This window comes from Heterodontus francisci, chromosome 2, assembly GCF_036365525.1.
Source record: "Heterodontus francisci isolate sHetFra1 chromosome 2, sHetFra1.hap1, whole genome shotgun sequence".
Classification (NCBI taxonomy): Eukaryota; Metazoa; Chordata; class Chondrichthyes; order Heterodontiformes; family Heterodontidae; genus Heterodontus; species Heterodontus francisci.
Genome location: NC_090372.1, coordinates 77,442,048 through 77,464,483, shown reverse-complemented (window position 1 = coordinate 77,464,483; position 22,436 = coordinate 77,442,048). Strand labels below are relative to the sequence as shown.

General features: G+C 43.7%; 1 protein-coding gene across 6 annotated transcripts in view; it reads left to right on the top strand.

Annotated features, from left to right (window-relative positions):
* The window catches only part of cpvl (carboxypeptidase vitellogenic like), a 120,535-nt gene that overhangs the window by 84,329 nt on the left and 13,770 nt on the right, over positions 1 to 22,436 (top strand). For all 6 annotated transcript variants that reach the window (XM_068059459.1, XM_068059468.1, XM_068059498.1 and 3 more), the window contains one exon: positions 2,542 to 2,724. In XM_068059459.1, the coding sequence (XP_067915560.1) occupies positions 2,542 to 2,724 (183 nt within the window). The remainder of the gene's footprint in view (positions 1 to 2,541; positions 2,725 to 22,436) is intronic.

Here is a 22,436-nt window from a genome sequence, read left to right as displayed (position 1 = left end):
AAAGAAACAAAGAAATAAAAGATGCGCCTAGAGCAGGTGTGAATGGCAGAATGAAGAACAGCTGCATCTGAAAGAAAGAACAAAAACAAAGGTAAGACCAAAACATTTAAAGAAAAGGAAACAAAATGGGGGTACAGATTACAATCTTAAATTTTGAAACTCAATTTGAGTCCAGAAGACTGTAAAGTGCTTTATAGTTAGAATTTAATGCTTGATACTAATATTAAAGGTTCTTTTTGCTCAGGCATTGTTCCCCTCCTCTTCAAAATCCCACCTAAAAAAAAAGCCACCATATTTAACCTCTCTTTTTCTTCAATCAAGGATTTCCCTCCATCATGACTGACAGGGCCCTCGTCCATGTCTGTTCCATTTCCCGCACTTCTGCTCTCACCCCTTCCACTTCCTCCCAGAACCACTACAGGATTCCCCTTGTCGTCACCTTCCACCCCACCAGCCTCCATATTCAATAGATCATCCTGTGCCATCTTCAACATGATGCCATCACCAAACACATCTCGCCGTTCAGCATTCCGAAGGGACCGTTCCCTCTGACAGTGAATGTGGTACCTTTATTCAAGAAGGGTAGCAGGGATAAACCAGGTAATTATAGTCCAGTGAGTCTAATGTCAGTGGTAGGGAAACTATTGGAAAAAATTCTGAGGGACAAGATTAATCTTCACTTGGAGAGGCAGGGATTAATCAAGGATAGCCAGCATGGCTTTGTCAGGGGGAGATCATGTCTAACAAACCTGATTGAATTGACTAGATGTGTAGATGAGGGTAAAGCAGTTGATGTAGTCTACATGGACTTCAGTAAGGCTTTTGATAAGGTCCCGCATGGGAGATTGGTTAAGAAGGTAAGAGCCCATGGGATCCAGGGTCATTTGGCAAATTGGATTAAAAATTGGCTTAGTGGCAGGAGGCAGAGGGTGATGGTCACGGGTTGTTTTTGCGATAGGAGGCCTGTGACCAGTGGTGAACCGCAGGAATCTGTGCTGGGAGCCTTAATGTTTGTCGTGTACATTAATGATTTAGACGTGACTATAGGAGGTATGATCAGTAAGTTCACAGATAACACCAAAATTGGTGGTGTCGTAAATAGTGAGGAGGAAAGCCTTAGATTACAGTATGATATAGTTGGGCTGGTAAGATGGGCAGAGCAGTGACAAATGGAATTTAATCCTGAAAAGTGTGAGATGATGCATTTTGGGAGGACTAACAAAGCAAGGGAATATACAATGGATAGTAGGACCCTAGGAAGTACAGAAGGTCAGAGGGACCTTGGTGTATTTGTCCATAGATCACTGAAGGCAGCTGCACAGGTAGACAAGATAGTTAGGAAGGTATACGGGATACTTGCCTTTATTAGCTGAGGCATAGAATCGAAGAGTAAGGAGGTTATGATGGAGCTTTATTAAACGCTAGTTCGGCCACAGCTGGAGTACTGTGTACAGTTCTGGTCACCACACTATAGGAAGGATGTGATTACACCAGAGAGGGTGCAGAGGAGATTCACCAGGATGTTGCCTGAGCTGGAGCATTTCAGCTATGAAGAGAGACTGGATAGGCTAGGGTTGTTTTCCTTAGAGCAGAGAAGGCTGAGGGAGGACCTGATTGAGGTATACCAAAATATGAGGGGCATTGATAGGTTAGATAGGAAGAAACATTTTCCCTTAGCGGAGGGAACAATAACCAGGGGGCATAGAATTAAGGTAAGGAGCAGGAGGTTTAGAGGTGAGTTGAGGAAAAATGTTTTCACCCAGAGGGTGCTTGAAATCTCGAACACACTGCCTGAAGGGGTGGTAGAGGCAGGAACCCTCACAACATTTAAGAAGTATTTAGATGAGCACTTGAAACGCCATAGAATACAAGGCTACGGGCCAAGTGCGGAAAAATAGGATTAGATTGAATGGGAGCTTCATGGTCGGCGCAGATGCGTTGGGCTGAAGGGCCTGTTTCTGTTCTGTATAACTATATGACTCTATTTAAAATGTCTAAACTTATTCATTGTGATGTTGAATGGAAACTTGTCAGTTTCTGAAAGTAATTCATGGGTTGTTATCTGGACTAATTAAGCCCCTCAGGCCTGCAGTGCATAATGTACTTTAGTCTCTGCCTTGTGTTCAGGGACCACTTGATTATTTCCACATTGCGACATGCACACAACAGCATTGAAGGCTTTGTATAGAACACTTAGCAATTGTTCTATCGCTCAGATACATTTCTCAAATGTAGTATAGATTTCCTAAAGCATAAGTAAATGCCATTGCATCCAATTTATTGGCTTATTTTACATGAATTATGTTTAAATATTTTGTATGGCAGCAGATAGGTTAGCAAGATCTGGCAACATGTATGGTGAAGTGTCATGATCCAGATTATGAAAAACAAGCAATGAAACTTTTTAATATGGGGAAATGCTGGTTACTTTTAAAGTTGTGAACTTACAGACTTAATGTTCTAGTTCCTTCAGCATGTATGCTGTTCTAATATGTTTGTAAATATTCTTCATATTTCCTTTTGTGGATTTTTTTTCTTTAGGTCTTGATGTATAGTGGACAACTTGATGTAATTGTAGCAGCTCCTTTAACTGAACGGTTTCTACTTACTGTGCCATGGTCCAAAGCTGAGGAATACAAAAATGCAAAGAGATACTTTTGGTTCATCAATCCCGGTGACACTGAAGTGGCTGGCTATGTTCGAGTAGTCGGTGATTTTTATCAGGTACTTTGATCACAGTGCGCTGCTGAATCTTTTGAGACCCCAAGGGTTATTTGCTAGCTTTGAGTTATTGGGCAAGATGTTCCCCGTGGGTTTCAGGGTCAGGGTCAAATGGGCATCAGAAACCCACACTGTTTGGATAATGTCACCCGGCTGTGATTTTCCCTGATTTGGCCATTAGTGGCCAGAGGGTGGATTTGTCGTCCATTAAAGATGGCAGGCAGGCTCTCAGAACTTGAAGGCCAATAGGCGGCCCTCTAGTTCAGAAGAAGCAGCAGGCTGCCTTTTTAGGAAGTGAGAGAGAGGGCGTCCCAAGATGGAGGACCGGGGGTGGGCTGGTGCTGAAAAACTGCACGCTGGCCAATGGTGCAAAATTACATGCTCGCCTGCCCACCTCCATGCTCACCCGTATTGGGGCCTAAAAATTCAGCTTGTCTCTAAACTTTCTAACTGCACCTCCTGTGAATGCAGCTTTTCACACAAAATGCAGCTTACTTGAAGAATAATAACGACCCCATTTGTAACATTCTGCTTTCAGGATTTAATACAGTCTTGCATAGCTGCATGATTAATCTTACCATGAACAAGTGGCTTTCAGATTAAAGCAGCTATTTGTTTATAACTAAAGAGTAATATGAAGCAGAAAAATTAAGCAAATGCAAGATCTATATAAAGAGCCAGACAAGAGAAAGCACATAATGGAGCTAATTACTCTATGTAGTAATCTTTTTGGATGGAATATGAGTGTCTCTTTAGTTTTGCAAGCTCTGGCTACTGGCATTACATATTCAGTTGGCTATGTCATCTCTTAGTATCTTTTATGTTGGAGTGTTGTATCATTGACAGCAGGAACAAAACTGAGTCTTTTTACCCGATCAAGTACTGGAATTTCATTTGAGTTACAAACTTCTGCTTTTAATATATTATAAATGCATCTCCACATGTGCTAATTTCCCTTGATGTAGTCTTCCAAACTCACCACCCTTATTAACCCCTAAAGGCTTCCATCCCTCATACATCGGGCAGGATTTTCCCGCGGGCTTCGGGACCCCAACGTTGGGACCACTTGGGGGTCTCAAGCCGGCATTTGCCAGGAGCCAGACTGGGGAGCTATTTTCCTGGAGGCGGCATCCTAATTGGCCGCCTCCAGCCTTGCCTTTCCATTAAGGATGGTGAGCAGGCTCCTGATGCTGCTGGGCCGTCATTTTCTTGGCCTCGGCAGCCCCACCAGGAGATGTGGGCGCTGCTGACATAGGTCTGAGAACTTGAGGGAGCCTTAAAATGGAGGTGCCCTTGGAGGGGGAAAAATAATTTAATATTTTAGAGCGGGGAAGGTGGCAGGCCCCATGGAATGGAGGGGATAGCCCTCCGGGGCGGGGTGGGAGGGGGGGATCGTTGGGGCTGTGGCCCCGTCAATGGAGATTGGAGCCTCCGACACCCATGGACCCCCCAGCCTCCCGCAAGGAGGTCACCTTCATTGAGCTGGCAGCCTCCACACACAGCCGACGGCTGCTCTGCCAATGGCAAAATGCTGGCAAACCTGAAAAAATTAACCCTAATTGGGCCTTCATTATTTAAATTGGCTGTCCACCTTCGTGGAACAAGCAGCCGATCCACATCCCAGCCCACCCCTGGGAAACTTCCCTGGTGGCAGGGATGCATTGGGGAGCCGTCCTGGCACAGCCCCCTCCTATTTTCCTACCCCCGCCTCCGCCTCCAACCTTGTCTCCATAGGGCCAGGAAAACTCTGCCCTTTGAGCTCAAAATCTTCCTCCTCATTTATGAATCTTACCGTGGTCTCACCCCTCCCTACATTTACTGTCCTAAGTGTATGCCCCTCTACTCTTTCAAGTTTGCATCTGGTCATCCACCCACCATTGCACCTTGTGCAGTACAGCTGTAGCCATCTTTGCTGAATAGTCTGGAATCGACTCTATCAGATCTTCCATCTTCCTAACTCCCTCCTCATTTTCAAAAGTCTGCTAAAAACCTAACTCTTCAATCATCTTTCCTATGATTCAGAAAGTTGTGGATTCAAGTCCCTTGAGAGAAACATGAGCTCATAATCTAGGCTGACGCTTCAGTGCATTACTGAGGAAATATTGCATTTCAGAGATGCTTTTATTCCTTTGAAACTCTAAACGAAAGCCACGACTGCTGCTTCAGGTGGACATAAATCAACCAAGGTCACCAAAACAGATTATCTGTTCATTGTTGTTTGTGCAACTTTGCTGTGCAAAAATTGTTTTCCTCTATTACAACAATGACTACACTTCAAAAATACTTCATTGGTTGTAAAACGCTTTTGGACGTTCTGAGGTCATGAAAGGGGCTATATAAATGCAAGTCTTTTTTTTCTTTTGGTGCACAGTATCAATTTGCCGAATTTTTAATCCAGGCAATCTTGTAGACTATGCAGTCTTTGTTTAAAATGCTTTGATAACTTGAACACTAAAGATTCACATTTAGTATTTTATAGATGGTCCATTTTATTAAAATTAAAGCAGTTAAAGCCTAAATTATGCAGCCCTCAGAAATCATGTTTCATTACATTTGTGCAAATTCAGAAGCCCACAAATGCCTGAAAACTCATCCAGATGCCATTAGGAAGGAGGAAGTTTGAGATTTTTTTGAAACCACAAGCAGAATGATGCCATTATGTTTTCACTTTGGGTACAAATTTGCACATGTGCAGAGCATGGAATTGAGTGATGTGGGAAAGAAAACACAACTTGGAGGCTGAATTAAACTTTAAAACATGTAAAGAGAGTATCTCTTGTTTCTGTATGTAAGCACTATAACTCTGTAGTGCCGGTTATTAATGATGAATACTTACTTTATTACTCCAAAACATTGACTTTTATTTATTAAAATTCTGACCCCAAAAATAGTGTCAATCAAAACAAAAACAATGATAGAAATGCTCAAAATACAAAGTAGGTCAGTCAGCATCTGAAAAAGAAAGACAAGTTGCAGTTTCATATAGAGCATTTCACCAAGTAGTTATTTTTAAATGTGTGAAGTGTTGTTCTTAATAGTGAGTTCAGCCATGAAACATCATCATCTCAGTACCTGAAAAAAGACTTGCAATTATTAATTTCCCGAGTGTATCCATTAAATGTCTGATCTGCAAATTTTAGGCTTTTCATTTATTATTTTTCTTAGCCATTGCTTGTAAAATGAAAGGTGGGATATTTTACTACCAATCAGGTCAGAGGCTGGGAATCCTGTGGCGAGTAACTCACCTCCTGACTCCCCAAAGCCTGTCCACCATCTACAAGGCACAAGTCAGGAGTGTGATGGAATATTCTTCACTTGCCTGGATGGGTGCAGTTCCAACAACACTCAAGAAGCTCGACACTATCCAGGACAAAGCAGCCCACTTGATTGGCACACCATCCACAAACATTCACTCCCTCCACAGTGGCAGCAGTGTGTACCATCTACAAGATGCACTGCAGCAACGCACCAAGGTTCCCTGGACAGCACTTTCCAAACCTGCGACCTCTACCACCTTGAAGGACAAGGGCAACAGTTGCATGGGACCACCACCACCTGCAAGTTCCCCTCCAAGCCACATACCATCCTGACTTGGAACTATATGGCCATTCCTTTACTGTCGCTGGGTCAAAATCCTGGAGCCCCCTTCCTAACAGCACTATAGGGGTACCTACCCCACATGGACTGCAGCGGTTCAAGAAGGTGGCTCACCATCACCTTCTCAAAGGCAACTAGGGATGTGCAATAAATGCTGGCTTAGTCAGCGACGCCCACATCCCAAGAATAAATTTTTTAAAATTGCAAATAGAACACACAGGCAGATTCCTATTTGACTGAAGTGTAGACTTCAATTATATCTGACCAGAAATATACACTAAAAAATAAAAACAAAATCCAGTGGTAGGACAGGATCATTATGTAGTGGTATTCTCTGCACTGCCTCCAAAAAGCCATGGGTAAACTGTTTTGTTCCCTTGTGCCTTTTTATGTTAACCAGTCCACCTCAGGACGTCCCAAAGCACTTTGCAGTCAGTTAAGTACTTTTGAAACGGTCTGAATTTTATGGTCTCTCTTAGGGATGGGAATGGAGGTGGGGGAGCTCATAAAATTGCGTGGGAAGGCAGGATGACCAATTAACGGCCACTTAAAGGCCTCTTCCCACACCCACCTCAATTTCTTGGAGGACGGAGGGGCCCGCCACTGTGGAGAAACGCTGCCAGGTAAAACTGGGCATCCTCCTAGTGGGTCGGGGGATGGGTCCCTCGTTTGGGGGCAATCCAGGGCCCCCAGAGGGTCCCCCGGGAAGATGATCCACCCCACCCTCACTGACCACCGCTGCCCTCCCCCCCCAACCCCCCCACCCTGTCACCAGGACTTGCCTGAATGACTCCGACCCCAATGTACCTCTCCCGGGGTCTCCGATGTCCTTGGTACTGCAGGGCCTCCTTCACTATCAGCAGTGGCCACTGTTCCCAGTGGAGCTGCCAGTACTGCAGAGCTGCCGGCCCTTCAATGACTGGCAGCTTTGGAGGTGGGAGTTTGTTCCTTAAAAGGACAGTGTCCCGGATGGTGGGCAGTTATTTGGCTGCCCACTGTGGTATTGCAACGGGAGTCTGACAGAGGGCCAAGGAGGGGTCTCCCCCGGCCTTCAGGCCCACCGACAGATCCCCTGTCTTAAGAATAAAATGTAGCCCATAGTCACCGTTGTAGAAAACGTGGCGGCCAATTTGCACACGGCAAGATCCCGCAAACAGCTTATGTGATAATAACCAGATAATTTGTTTTCGTGATGTTGGTTGTGGGATAAATATTGGCCTGGACTGTATTCATAAGTTAGTATTCAATAAAGCTGTTGATTTAAAAAATCTGTAATTGAATCAGGGCATTACTTAAGAAATAGACATGTTAGTGTAATGTACTAAGAAAACACACTTCCTTTTCTTTCATCATCCTGTCCAGTACTATAAAGCTACAGCTGTAGTGAGCTTCATAAGAGTTGTTTGAAGCAATAAACCAGTTGAAATAGTGTTTAATTCTTTAACTAATCACTGTCACACATGTTTCCTATATACAAATGAGGACAAAAGGAGCAACGTTGAAGCAAATATGTTTTATATGGAAAAACTACAAATAACCAGGGGCATGAAATTGTGGACTAACTTGGCGAGTGTTCAGATATTTGACGTTATCAACAGAAGATTTCTCCTATGCTTGTACTTATCCAGGAGATTTTCAAGTGAAAATATTTGACTGAAGTCAGTGGATTTAATTTATATTGATCAATGGCAATAGATTCTAACTAATATTGCATCTTAAGTAATGGCACTGTAGTCAGCAGCAATTCATTTCCCCCTCCCCTTTCCTTAATTTCCTGAGCGTACCCATTAATTGTCTGATCTGCAAATTTTAGGATTTTCATGTATTATTTTTCTTGGCCATTGCCAAGGTGGGATATTTTATGTTTGCTGTGCATGGCCAGCTTGTTGAACTGCAGATCCCTTTAAGATTGATGCGCAGCCACGCATGCGCACACCTTAAAAGGAAGGTTGCTTGTGCGTGACCTGTTTGTTCCCTGCATGGCACATTCCTGATTGCTGCACGGCCACACACCCAGGAAGCTCAGAGGGAACATTGCACAGATGCCTGAAGAGGGGACTGGGGTCTAAGGCATATAGCTGGCAGTAATTCTACTGTTTCTCAACTGCCAGGTTAAAATTTGCAAAAACACATCAGTGATGGCATCTGTCTGTCTTGGGAGACGATGGACTGTGCCCAGGGTGTATATCACTTCTGGAATGAACAATGTCTGTTGTGGCTGTAGAGGCCGACTCGTGAGTGGTAATCCCTTCCGCAGCTGGCCGCATAGATGAATAGTGTTGGCACAAGATCGACTGATGGTTTTTCCTTCCGCTGGGCTCTCTTTTCTGCCATCTGATCATTTCTTTTGTCCTCTGCCTTTTCCACGCCTTCCTGACTGCTTGTCTCCAGGCACTCTGATTAGCAGCAAGGACTTACCATGAATCAATTCCGATCCCGGTAAACTTGAGGTCTCGCTTGCAGGCATCCATGTATCACAGACATGGGCGACTTGTTGATCTCGTGCGGATAGCAAGTTCGCCTTAGAGCAGGGTTGTCCAACATACGGGCCAGGATCCGGCCCACCAAACGTTTCCATCCAGCCCGCGGGTATAAATTGTTCCTCATCCTCACCGTGACTGGAGACGAGAAATTTCCCTTTGTCTTCATCTTACAGCCCAGCCTTTTTGAAACATCGCGTGTCAGTTTCAACCTAACGGCTGCTGACATCGGGAAAAGCCGTTTTCCAACAGACACGGGGTTTTCCAGTGGATTTTGACTTTTTTAAAAGCCCGCTGGAAAATCCCAAGACAGTTGTGATACAGCTGTTCCTGATGTCAGCAGCTGTCAGCTGTGAAACTGACGGCAATGTTTTTTGAAAAGAGCTGGCCAACTATCTACTGAGCCTTCCACTCTCTGCAACTGTGTAAGAGAGAGATGGGGAAGAGGGGGGAACGGGGGGGGGGGGCGGGGGGTGACAGAGAGAGAGGGAGAGGGGGAACAGAGAGAGAGGGAGAGGGGAGAACAGAGAGAGAGGGAGAGGAGGGGCAGAGGGAGAGAGAGGATTACCCTTTATCTGTGTTCACTATGGAGAAGTACGATGTGGGTGTAGAGTTCAGGGAGGGGGATTGTGATATACCTGAACAAATTATCGCTTTTGCGATTGGAAGCGTGTGACCAGTGGTGTACTGCAGAGATCGGTGCTGGGCCCCTTGCTGTTTGTAGTGTACTTTAATGATTTAGACGTGAATATAGGAGGTATGATCAGTAAGTTTGCAGATGACATGAAAATTGGCGGTGTCATAATTAGTGAAGAGGAAAGCCTTAGATTACAGGTCGATGGCTGGTAAAATGGGCGGAGCAGTGGCATATGGAATTTAATCCTGAGAAGTGTGAGATGATGCATTTTGGGAGGACTAACAAGGCAAGGGAATATACAATGGATAGTAGGACCCCAGGAAGTACAGAAGGTCAGAGGGACCTTGGTGTACTTGTCCATAGATCACTGAAGGCAGCAGCACAGGTAGATAAGATGGTTAGGAAAGCATATGGGATACTTGCCTTTATTAGCCGAGGCATAGAATATAAATGCAGCGAGGTTATGACAGAGCTGTATAAAACGCTAGTTAGGCCACAGCAGCAGTACTGTGTACAGTTCTGGTTGCCACACTATAGGAAGGATGTGATTGCACTGGAGAGGGTGCAGAGGAGATTCACCAGGATGTTGCCTGGGCTGGAGCATTTCAGCTATGAAGAGAGACTGGATAGGCTAGGGCTGTTTTCTTTGGAGCAGAGAAGGCTGAGGGGGGACCTGATTGAAGTATACAAAATTGTGAGGGGCATAGATAGGGTAGATAGGAAGAAACTTTTTCCCTTAGCAGAGGTGTCAATAAGCAGGGGGCATAGATTTAAGGTAAGGGGCAGGAGGTTTAGAGGGGATTTGAGAAAAAAATGTTTTCACCCAGAGGGTGCTTGGAATCTGGAACACACTGCCTGAAGAGATGGTAGAGGCAGGAACCCTCACAACATTTACTAAGTATTTAGATGAGCACTTGAAACACCATAGCATACAAGGCTATGGGCCAAGTGCTGAAAAATGGGATTAGAATAGTGAGGTGCTTGATGGCTGTCACAGACACGATTGGCCAAAGGGCCTGTTTCTGTGCTGTAAAACTCTATGATTCTATGAACCCTACCATAGAGCATGTCTTTGGAGATGCGGCTGTTATCTATTCGGCTCATATGACCCATCCAATGGAGTCACCACTGACCGGAGGTCAGACATGCTAGCGATCCCTGTACATTGGTGTACACCAAGCCCAAAGTGCGTAATGTCCTAGTCCGTGAGTTGCTGTTTGCTGATGACACTGCGCTGACATCCCGTACCGAAGTTCATTTGCAACAGCTTGTAGATCGATTTTCCTGGACCTGCAAGGAGTTTGGACTGATAATCAGCATCAGGAAGACCAAAGTTATGGACCAGCATGGAGGGACTCCACCTTCCATCAACATCGACACCTTCCGTTTGGAGGTTGTACACAGCTTCACATACCTTGGATCAACAATCACCAGCAACCTGTCCCTTGATGCCAAAATCAGCACCAGGATTGTCAAGGCCTCAGTGTCATGCCGAAAATACAAAGCTCCGCATCTACCAGGCTTGTGTTCTTGGCCCCCTCCTTTACAGTAGTGAAGCATGGACAACTCATGCAAGCCAAGAGAAGCAGCTGAACAGCTTCCACCTCCGCTGCCTTAGATGAATGTTGGGCATTTCATGGACTAGGACTTTACGCACTTTAGTCTTGGCGTGCAGTCTTGCCAAGTTGAACAGCTTGCCATCAGCTCTGGCATGCAGGTAGACCCCTCATTTGAGTCGCTGATAAGGTACAATAGCAGCATGGAGAAAAATATAGGAGTATGCTACTCTTAAGTGCAGCTCATTAACTGATCGTATTTCAGATGCTAATTGGATAATTCGACCCTATTTAAACAACTGTTGTACTTGCTATCATAGTTGACTGGCTGCCTGGCTAGTAGTTATAGTCCTGATCAGATTGCTTTCTGAGTTGTACTGCTCATGATTTCCACTTAAATTTTGTCATCTGTCTTAATTTATTTTGTGTGAAAGTGGAATTTGGAATTTCTGGTTTTAAGTCTCACCATTGCATTTTCCATTATCTTTGCCTGCTGCATCCTTCACTCCTTTGGTGTTTTTAAAAGCCACATGTAATTTTAGAGAGTGGTGAAAAACAATTATTTAGGGCTCATGGCTGATGGCTCTTGTTTATCTCCATTTACTTTCTCATGCCCTCACACTCATGCTTTCAGCTATTCACTGTTTAAAGAGGTTGAGTCTTCAATTGTAGCTGCAGTAGTGTTCAGATTTCAATCGTGGCGTCCTTTGGGAATCTATGTTGGTGGTGGCAAGTTTCTTTAATTAGACCCAGATAAAAAATTCTGGCCTGTGTACACAGGACATGTCTAAGCTGCAACTGCACCTGTGTCTTATGCCTTCTGTGATCTTTGTCCTCTAAAATCTGCAAATACGCCCATTAGAACACCCTAGCTGGAAGGTAAGGACCTCTCAGTACAACTGTACAGATAGTTGGTGACAAAAGATGTTTTAAAGAGATATCAGGAAGACCACATCAAGGAACCACTTGAAAGGAACAGGCCTCTACAGCAACATCTTTAAAGGAATGGCCTAGCAGCCATTGGTCTCATTTTGATTGCATTATGGGGAGAGACCTTCATTTAAATAAATTTGGAGACCACGTTAAACCTTGTGCATAATCTGTGTGCAGGTTCCAAGCATGCACTGTGCCAGGCCGATGCATGAGAACACGCTGGTTGGGCCTCAGAACTTCACACCCAATAATACAGGACTCATTGCACTGTGAACACCAGGCATCACTTTATTGGTATAATGAAGAATTTTTGTAGTTTCCTTCCAATTCTTGACTCTAGATTTTTGTCTCAAAACTTAGTCTTTGAATATTGGAAACATAGTTATTATTCCTTTAACCAGGTCATAGCTGTAATTTTAAAAAATGCCTAACCAACGTTGTAGGTTGGATCAAGCAGTGGCGTTGTAACACTGAATGTAGGACGTGGGCTCAAGTCTGTGATTTTGCATAGTGTAGCTTCTAAATCATAGCCTAACACTATGAGAACATGGTAAGCAGAGGCCAGGTGCTACAGAAGGGTTAGAATTTTTTTTTTTAAATTCATTCTGGGAAACGGGCATCACTAGCAAAATCAATATTTATTGTTTATCCCAAGATGCCCTCGAGAAGGTGGTGGTTGGAGTACTCTCACGGACCTGTTAGATTAAGAGTTCCAGGATATTGACCCTGCAATGATGAAGGAACAGTGGTATATATTATCCAAGTCAGGGCTGTGTGTGACTTGGAGGGTGCTTTGAAGCGATGGTGTTCCCATGCACCTGCTGCCCTTATCCTTCTCAAGAGTAGAGGTCCCAGGTTTGGGAAGTGCTGTCGAAGAAGGACTGATGAGTTGCTACAATGCATCTTATAGATAATACACACTGCAGCTACGGTGTGACAGTGGTGGAGGGAATGTTTACGGTGGTAAATGGAGTGCAAATCAAGTGGGCTGCTTTATTCTGGATGGTGCAATATTCTCAAGTGTTATTGGAGCTGCATTCATCCAGGCAAGTGGAGAGTATTCTATCACACCCCTGACTTGTGCCTTGTAGGCGGTGGAGAAGCTTTGTGAAGTCACTCGCCCCAGAATACTGAACCTCTAACCTGCTGTAGTAGCTAAAGTGTTTATGTGGCTGCTCCAGTTGTGTTTCTGGTCAATGAACAAATTTCCCAAGAGGAGAGAATGTTGCTTGGCACATGATCAGACTTGAAGCATTAGGAAGTATGCTTCCTACTTAGAGACTTCTTACTCAAGTTTACATAGTTCTGGACTGAGTCTTAAAGGAAAGACTAAATACTGAATTTCAGTTGTTGCATATTTTTAAAAAGAAGCAATTTGGTTTGGGCAGATGACCATTGATGTATATAGCCTACCCATCTAATTATCTTCTGTCTTTCCTGTGAGATATCCCTATCACACATAAGATACAATAAGCACAGTTCCTTTCAGACACCAGGAACTTGCCTATTTCCTACTGAAACCCTCTAACATTTAGCAGTATGTTTGATATGAATTTTAGTTAAACTATAGATCCAGTGAGACTAAAAGAATTGCAAATTACCAGTGCTGTTTCAAAATCTATGTTTCAACTAAAATTTACATGCGATTCTTCTATAGAGGAATATTAATAAAGTGGAATATGGCAGGATCCCCAAAGACACATTGTACAGCGAGCTCGCCACTGGTATCAGACCCACCGGCCGTCCATGTCTCCGCTTTAAAGACGTCTGCAAACGCGACATGAAATCCTGTGACATTGATCACAAGTCGTGGGAGTCAGTTGCCAGCGTTCGCCAGGGCAGCCATAAAGGCGGGGCTAAAGTGTGGCGAGTCGAAGAGACTTAGTAGTTGACAGGAAAAAAGACGGAAGCACAAGGGGAGAGCCAACTGTGTAACAGCTCCGACAAACAAATTTTTCTGCAGCACCTGTGGAAGAGCCTGTCATTCTAGAATTGGCCTTTATAGCCACTCCAGGCGCTGCTCCACACACCACTGACCACCTCCAGGCGCTTACCCATTGTCTCTCAAGATAAGGAGGCCAAAGAGGAGGAGGAGTGTTTATCAATTATTAATGAATCAAATAACTGCAGATTTTGTAGACAGGTCAGTCTGTTGTCTGAATTCGATTTTTAAAGGAGTTTTAAATCAATTGAATTTCTTTACTTATATTTTACAGTAGAACAAATACTGCAGCTCTATTTTTCTGGTGTGTAAAGAAAGTTTAGATGAGGTGCAACAATCGATTGGTATACTGCAAGGCTGTAGGGCCTGACTTTGTGACTCTGATTCTCCATGTGAGCTCTTAGTCTCAGGTCAGTAGATGGAAAGCTTCCTCAAGGAGATAAAAGTATTTCCCTTTCCCAATGAGGAGAAATGAACCTGAGCATGTTAAACTGTAGCATACTGCTCCAACAAGCATGTTTGATTAACACTGGTCGAGATCTAGGAACAGAATGCTGATCCATCCTTTCAATTTTGTCTTGAAGGCAAGGGTGTGAACATACAACAACTAAACTTGCCATGGGTTTGGTAAAGATTACCATACCAGATGTTTCCAAGCTTTAAGACAGAGTTAAAATTTCTCAAGGACATTCTGATAACTCTTCAGTATGTATGTCAGTACACCAGGTTTGTTTACATACTATTGCCAAATGTGCTTTTTTAGAAAATGCTTTTGAATGAAGACCTACTAGGTGTTGAAATGTTGTATTTCAGTGCTGAATTTGTTGGGAATGTCTACTTTTCATGTTAACGTGTCTTTTTGACGTATCCATGTGTACATTTTGGATTCTTAGCAGATTTCATTTGTTTAAATTCATATAAAACCGATTGGGTGTGAAATTGGGCTCAGTAACGCCCAATGTTTGAGTGTTATGGGTGCTGTTCAGGAACTAAAATGGCGTCCAATACGCACGCACGCACACGCTTCTGCTGCAAATCACGCCAGACACCATATTGGTGAGGGTGTGAGCATGTATGCAGCTAATGTCTGCTGGAACCATAGAAAAATTACGGCACAGAAGGAGGCCATTCAGCCCATCGTGTCTGCACCGGAAGTATGCAGAGCAGGTAGATCATGACCTCAATCAATGTGCAACTTGATTTGATGCCAGTGCTGCCATCTTGGGGCTCAGTGCTCCAGCCGACAGCCTCACTTAACAGCTCAGCTGAACACGTTAAGCAGCAGGAAGGACCCTCCACCAGTGCTATTTAAAGGGATCATCAATAACCTACAAATTAGTTGCTGGTTGATTTCTTCTGGCTGTTGCTATGATTCTATAAGTGTTTGGTGCTTTCCATAGCTATAGGGAGTGGTATGGCAGGTGCTGAAGGACTTGTTCCTGACTTCAAGGTTTCTGTATCAATCAGTTGCTCCCAGACATGGGTGGAGTGGAAGGCATTGCCCTTGGAATACAGCATGAATGGGAGAATGAGCAGAGGCCACGCAAGCTGCTGGAAGGGGGAGGAGGAGGAGGGGGAGCAGGGCTCTCAGTAGGGAGACCATATTTGCCCAAGTGTTGAGGGAGCAATTCTCCTGAACCTCAGCACGTAACAGTGTGTGAAATTTCAGTGTGTGAACACTGAAATCTGCCACATACTACAGTCATAACTGCAACCTCAAAGCAGGACAAGGACCATATTGCCAGTGGCTATGAAGGTGACCATGGGGATTAACTTTTATGCATCAGGCTCCTTCCAGGCTGGAGCTGCAGATATTTGCAACATCTCACAGCTTGCTGTCCACGGTTGTGTAAGGGAGGTCACTGAGCTCGCTATTTAATGAGCGGTAACTACATTTCATTCTCTCTTGTCAGAGAGAAGCAGGAGGAGTGAGCACGTGGCTTCACTAGGATTGCAGGCTTCCTCACAGTGCAGGGTGCTAATGACTGCACACACATCGCTTTGGCGCATCACATGTCAACTCTGCCACATACCAGAACTGAAAGGTATTCCACTCCCTCAATGTCCAGTTTGGTTGGAATGCAGCTATAGGCAGCGAATCATGCAGGTCAATGCCCAGTATCCTGGCAGCAGTCATGCTGCCTTAATTCAGCAGCAGTTCGCTGTGTCAGCTGCATTTGAGCTACCAAGGCAAATCAAAGGGTGGCGACTTGGGCGACGAGAGTTCCACTGCCAATATAGCTGATGATTTGGTGCGCAACCCAGACATACATGCGCAGCATGCATAAAATCAAAGCCATGCTACCACACAAAATGTCATCAAGCACAGCACTGGCATGCTGAAACCACAATTCCACAGCCTAGACTGTGTCTGGAGGGCCCCTGCACTACTCAGCAGAGCATGTGTCAAGATCTTTGGTGATCTGCTGCATGCTGCACAACCTCACCATCAAGAGGGATTACTGTTTCAAAATAAGGGTTGACCCATTTAAGACAGAGATGAGGAGAATTGTTTTCTCTGAGGGTTGTGAGTCTTCGGCACTCTCGTCCTCAAAAGGTGGTGCAAACAGGGTCTTTGAATATTTTTAAGGCAGAGGTAGATAAATTCTTGATAAGCAAAGGGGTGAAAGGTTATCGAGGGTTGGTGGAAATGTGGAGTTGAGGTTACAATCAGATCAGCCATGATCTTGTTGAATGGCGGAGCAGGCTTGAGGGGCGGAGTGGCCTACTCCTGCTCCTAATTCGTATGTTCATCTGTTCCACTACAGCACTCAGACATTGGGTGGCTGCTGCTTGTTAAGAAGATAAGAAATAGGAGCAGGAGTAGGCCACCCGGCCCCTCGAGTCTGTTCTGCCATTCAACAGGATCATGGCTGATCTGAATGTGGCCTTAACTCCTTTCCTGCCTGCAGCCAATGGTTAGTGCTGGCTGCACACACAAATCATTGTAATGAATAGGCAGCACGAAGCTGCCATGTTTCCTGCTTTTCAATAAACTGGTACTGGTTAATCATGCAAAGCAATCCCTGCATCCATTATTGGGGCTATCCAATTTAGCCATCATCCTGTTGTGGTTTCTTACATGTTCCTACATGAAGGATAGATGCTGAAAGGCTGTTTCCTCTGGCTGGAGACTCTGGAACCAGGGGTCACAATCTTAGGATAATGGGTCAGCTGCTTAGGTCCGAGATGGGGAGACATTTCTTTACTCGAGTGTTGTGAATCTTTGGAATTCTCTACCCTAGAAGGCTGTGGATGCTCAGTCATTGAGTATATTTAAGATAGCGATTGTTAGGTTCTTGGAGAACTAAGGGAGTCGAGGGATATGGGAATAAGGTAAGAAAGTGGAGTTGAGGTAGAGTATGAACCATGATCTTATTGAATGATGGAGCAGGCTAGAGGGGCCGTATGGCTACTCCAGCTCTTATTTCTTAGGTTCGTACATTCTTATGACAGGAAAAGCCTGTCTTTTTATTTTAAATTTTAAATTCACTTGATGCTAGTGAACTCTTTCAATGTACACGGAGAATTTCTTGCTGAGTTCAAACTACAACCGTCGCTTCTTTTGAATACTTATGAATGATACCTGGATACCTAGCTGGTATTTCCTTTCTATAAAACATTAATATCAAAACTTACTAGCAAAAGGTAAAGTGCTGTATTTGCACATCTGCTTCAGAATTTTCAACCTTCTGTTTGCTGAATTATAACTCTGTATTGCTGAAAATAGAGACATGTTGTCGAAGCTTTTTGCCTTGCACTCATCAGGACAATCTGAAGAATAACCAATGTAAGGGAAAACAACTTGTACTGCATGAGAAGAGAGTGCTGATTGGTTGGCTAGTGAACTCTGATTAGTAGAAAAGTTGCCATGGATAATGCACCCGTTTCTGGTGACTGACTAAGCTTTGTTTAAAATTTAAACCAAGCAGCTTGACTCTGATTGGTCAAGGCATTGCCCTGAGGAATGAACAAGCGAATGGCTGTGGATTATTTTGTTCAGTTGAAACAGGTGCAATGTTTGTACATATTCTTTCTGTCTGCAAAGAACAGGGCCCTTTGTATTAATATATATAGCTTCCAGTACCCACAAATGTGCCACACTGCGAGCCCTACTGATAATCTTAAATTGGTTGTTGGCGTAATTCTTAGCACACAGGTTCTGTACGAGTAAATGACTATTTGTATACATGAGACAGAGGTACAACAAAGACCAAATTTGGGATATTAACAACATAGTTCGAACCACAGGTAAGTTAAGAACAGGTAAGCTGTCTATCGAATTTCTCCAAGAGTTAAATCGTGTTTGACTAATTTGCTAGAGTTCTTCAAAGCTGTAACAAGCAAAGTGGATAATGGGGATCCTGTAGATGTAGTTTATCTGGACTTCCAGAAGGCATTTGATAAGGTGCTACACAAAAGGTTAATACACAAGGTAAGTTCACATGGGGTTAGGAGCAATTTATTAGCTTGGCTAGAGGATTGGTTAACCAACATAAAACAGAGAGTCGGGATAAATGGGTCTTTTACTGGTTGGCAAAATGTAACTAGTGGGGTGACACAGGGTTCGGTCTTCGGGCCCCAACTATTTACAATCTATATAAATGACTTGGATGCAGGGATAGAAGGTACTATTGCCAAATTTGAGATGACACTAAAATAGGTGGGACAGTAAGTTGCAATAAAGAAATAAGAAATCTACAAATGGATATGGATAGATTAGATAAATGGGCCAAAATTTGGCAGATGGATTTTAACATGGATAAGTGTGAGGTTATCCATTTTGGTCGGAAGAATAGAAAGGCAAATTATTATCTAAATGGAGAGAAACTTCAGAGTGCTTCGATGCAGAGGGATCTGGCTGTCTTCGTGCATGAATCGCAGAAAACTAATTTGCAGGTACAGCAGGTGATAAGGAAGGCAAATGGAATTTTGGCATTTATTGCTAAAGGAATAAAGTATAAAAGTAGGGAAGTGTTGCTACAACTGTACAAGGCATTAGTGAGACCGCACCTGGAGTATTGCGTACAGTTTTGGTCCCCTTACTTGAGAAAGGAGGTTGCATTGGAGGCAGTTCAGAGGAGGTTCACTAGATTGATTCCAGAGATGGGGGGCTTGTCTTGTGAGGAGAGATTGAGCAATTTAGGCCTTTACTCTCTGGAGTTTAGAAGAATGAGAGGAGATCTAATTGAGGTATATAAGATGATTAAGGTATTAACAAAGTAGACATAGAGAGGATGTTTCCTCTTGGGCAATCTAGAACGAGAGGTCATAGTTTTAGGATAAAGGGTAGCAGATTTCAAACAGAGATGAGGAGAAATTACTTTTCTCAAAGGGTCGTGAATCTGTGGAATTCACTACCCCAGAGTGCAGTAGATGCCGGGACATTGGGTACATTTAAGGAGGAGATAGACAGATTTTTAATTAGAAATGGGTTGAAGGGTCATGGAGAATGGGCAAGAAAATGGAGTTGAGGCTGAGGTGAGATCAGCCATGATCGTAATGAATGGCGGAGCAGGCTCGAGGGGCTGAATTGCCTACTCCTGTTCCTAGTTCTTATGTTCTTATGTTCTAAGAGTCTATTAAACCCAAGGTTGTCCCTGTTTTCATTTCCAAACGTACACGTTAGAAACGTTCCTGCACTGTAAATTCACTTAAGCCGAAGCAGTTTGGCAACACAATTAATTACACCGCTAAACATGTAACAAATATCTCTGACCATGTACTCTCAGAAAGTGAGGAGTTTGTTCTTGCGCATAGTTTAAATTTTGGTGTGCATTCATCCCAAATCAAATGGGAAGAGGTATTTGCTGAGTTCGAATTCCTTTACTCCCAAATTTCCCGCCACAAACCAGCATCCACTGAAGACACTGAATCTTTGAATGCGCGCCTCGCTGATCTAGCGCACGCATATTGCGGGATTCCAAACATGTCTGATTTCCACATGCAATGTGAATGTCTGACAGCGTTGCGAGGCCTTAAGACCAACCTAGACATCCACATCAGTAAACCTGACAAAGGGATGGGAATAGTCATCCTTAACAAGCGTGACTATATCAACAAAATGCACGTCATTCTTACTGACGGTTCCAAATTCGTATCCATTGGACCTGCCGCTCAACATGACCGGACAGCCTTGCTCGAAAGTAAACTAAAAAATGTTTGCTCACCTTGTGTAAGAGCAGTGACTGCCGGGTGATATATATGACAGAGTTCGGCTTCATGGCTCGCTGCGTCCGCGGATGTATGGGCTGCCCAAAACGCACAAAAGTGATGTCCCTCTATGCCCTCTCTTATCTATGACCAGTTCTGCACAACATGAATTGGCCAAATGGTTGGGCGAATTGTTACATCCAGTTTTGAGCAAGCTATCCACATACACGATGAAGGATTCCTTCACATTTGCAAAGACCATACAGGACTTGCATATCGATAGCAATGTCATGTCCATGTGCTTATTTGACATTGCTAGCCTATTCACCAATGTACCACTTAAGGAAGCCATAGATATTTGTGCTGCAGCACTATATCATGGCGATCTGGACCCACCACCATTGCGTGAATCAGTATTCATTGAACTTATGAACTCGGCAACTTGCGCAGTTGAGTCTGGTTTTAACAACACCATGTGTGCCCAAATGGATGCTGTTGCCATGGGATCCCCTCTCGGTCCAGCTTTCGCAAACACCTTTGTTGGGTTCCATGAGAAACATGTCTTTGATGGAATGACACTTAACCTCCTACCTCTTGCATATTTACGATATGTAGATGATGCATTTGCTATATTTGAATCCGCAGCTGCATGTGATAATTTCCTTATATGTCTTAATGGGCTCCATTCTGCTCTCAAATTCACCTTTGAAATGGAGCAGTCAAATGAACTCCCTTTCCTTGACGTACTAGTTGAGGAATCTGTTAAGAGGTTCTCTACCACGGTCTACCACAAACCTACCTTCATGGGTCAGTACACGTGTTGGGATTCTTACAGTTCCATGCGCTATAAGATTGGCCTTATCAGCAACCTTGTAACTAGGGCCTGAGCCATTTGTTTACCATGCAAGCTTGATGTTGAAATAGGGCGAATCAAAGACATCCTGCGTGACAATGGCTTCTCTGATCAGATCATTTCTCACTGTATATCGCGCAAAATTATGAACGGACCTAAGGCCGTCTTTATCGGCCCTGAAAAGTGCCCAGTCTACCTCAAATTACCCTGGAAGGGTAATGTATCCCAAAAATTTGAGCAACAGGTAAAGCTAGCTGTTTCACGCTGCTACTATGCAATAGCAACACGTGTGGTGTTCGTCATTAACAGGATGCTACCGTCAAGCCAAAAAGACGTTCTGCCTATCATACAAATGTGTAATGTGATATATGAATTTCAATGCCAGTGTGATGCTAGGTATATAGGCCGTACGTCCCAAAGACTGGTGGATCGTATCAAACAACATGTTCCTTCTGCTGTTCGCAATGGGCAAGGTACAGGCCATACCCAAACAGCCCGTGCTTGCAAAACTCAAAACACAGTGTCCAACATTAGATGTGATTCCGTGATTGGACAACATTTGCTAAATAATCCACAGTGTGCTAAGAATTATGCTGACAGCCAATTTAAGATTATCAGTAGGGCTTGCAGTATGGTGTTTTTGCACATACTGGAAGCTACATATATTAATACACAGAACGAATATGTACAAACATTGCACCGGTTTCAGCTGAACAAAATAAGCGACAGCCATTCGCTGTTCATTCCTCAGGGCAATGCCTTGACCAATCAGAGTCAAGCTCCTTGGTTTAAATTTTAAACAAAGCTTGGCAGTTAACTGTCAGTCACTGTAAACTGGTGCATTCGCCATGGCAAAAGCTCTACCAATCAGCACTCTCTTCTCATGCAGTATAAGTTGTTGTTTTCCCTTGCATTGGTTATTCTTGCAATTGTCCTGATGAGTGCAAGACGAAAAGCTTCGACAACATGAATCTATTTTCAGCTATAGTCAAGTTCTGTGCTACTGAACGACTAATTATAGCTGTATAGAATTTCCCTTCAATCTCTTTAACTTTATAAATGATGCCTTAAATTTATATTTTGCCTTTAACTTAAAAATGTTCCAAGGCTAAAGAGGATTGAAGATTTTTTTTAAAAAGCTAAAAAGGGCAACGGAATAGATTCTGAGATGTGGTGGGAGACTTAAGAGAGGTGGCCAAAAGTCCTTGTGGGTAAAGGTTTTAAGTTCACTTTGTCGGGAGGCAAGAGCCAATGTAGGTCAATGAGGGCAGGGGTGATGGGCAAGTGGAACTTAATGTGAGACTGGGCATGGGCCAGTGTTTTGAACAGGTTGAGACTGTCTAAGAGGGTGGAGGATGTGCGGTCATCATGTAGATGTTGGAGAAATCAGTCAAGCCTCACTTCGCCTCACTAAGTATTTGTTGGGCCATCTTCAAAGTAAATGAAAAGTACATGTGCAAGGGACACAAATATATGGACCAAAGCACAAGGTGTAGTTATTGTTGCATCCCTGGGTCACACAATATTGTATAGGTGGATAAGGTAATTTGAGTCAACATTTGTA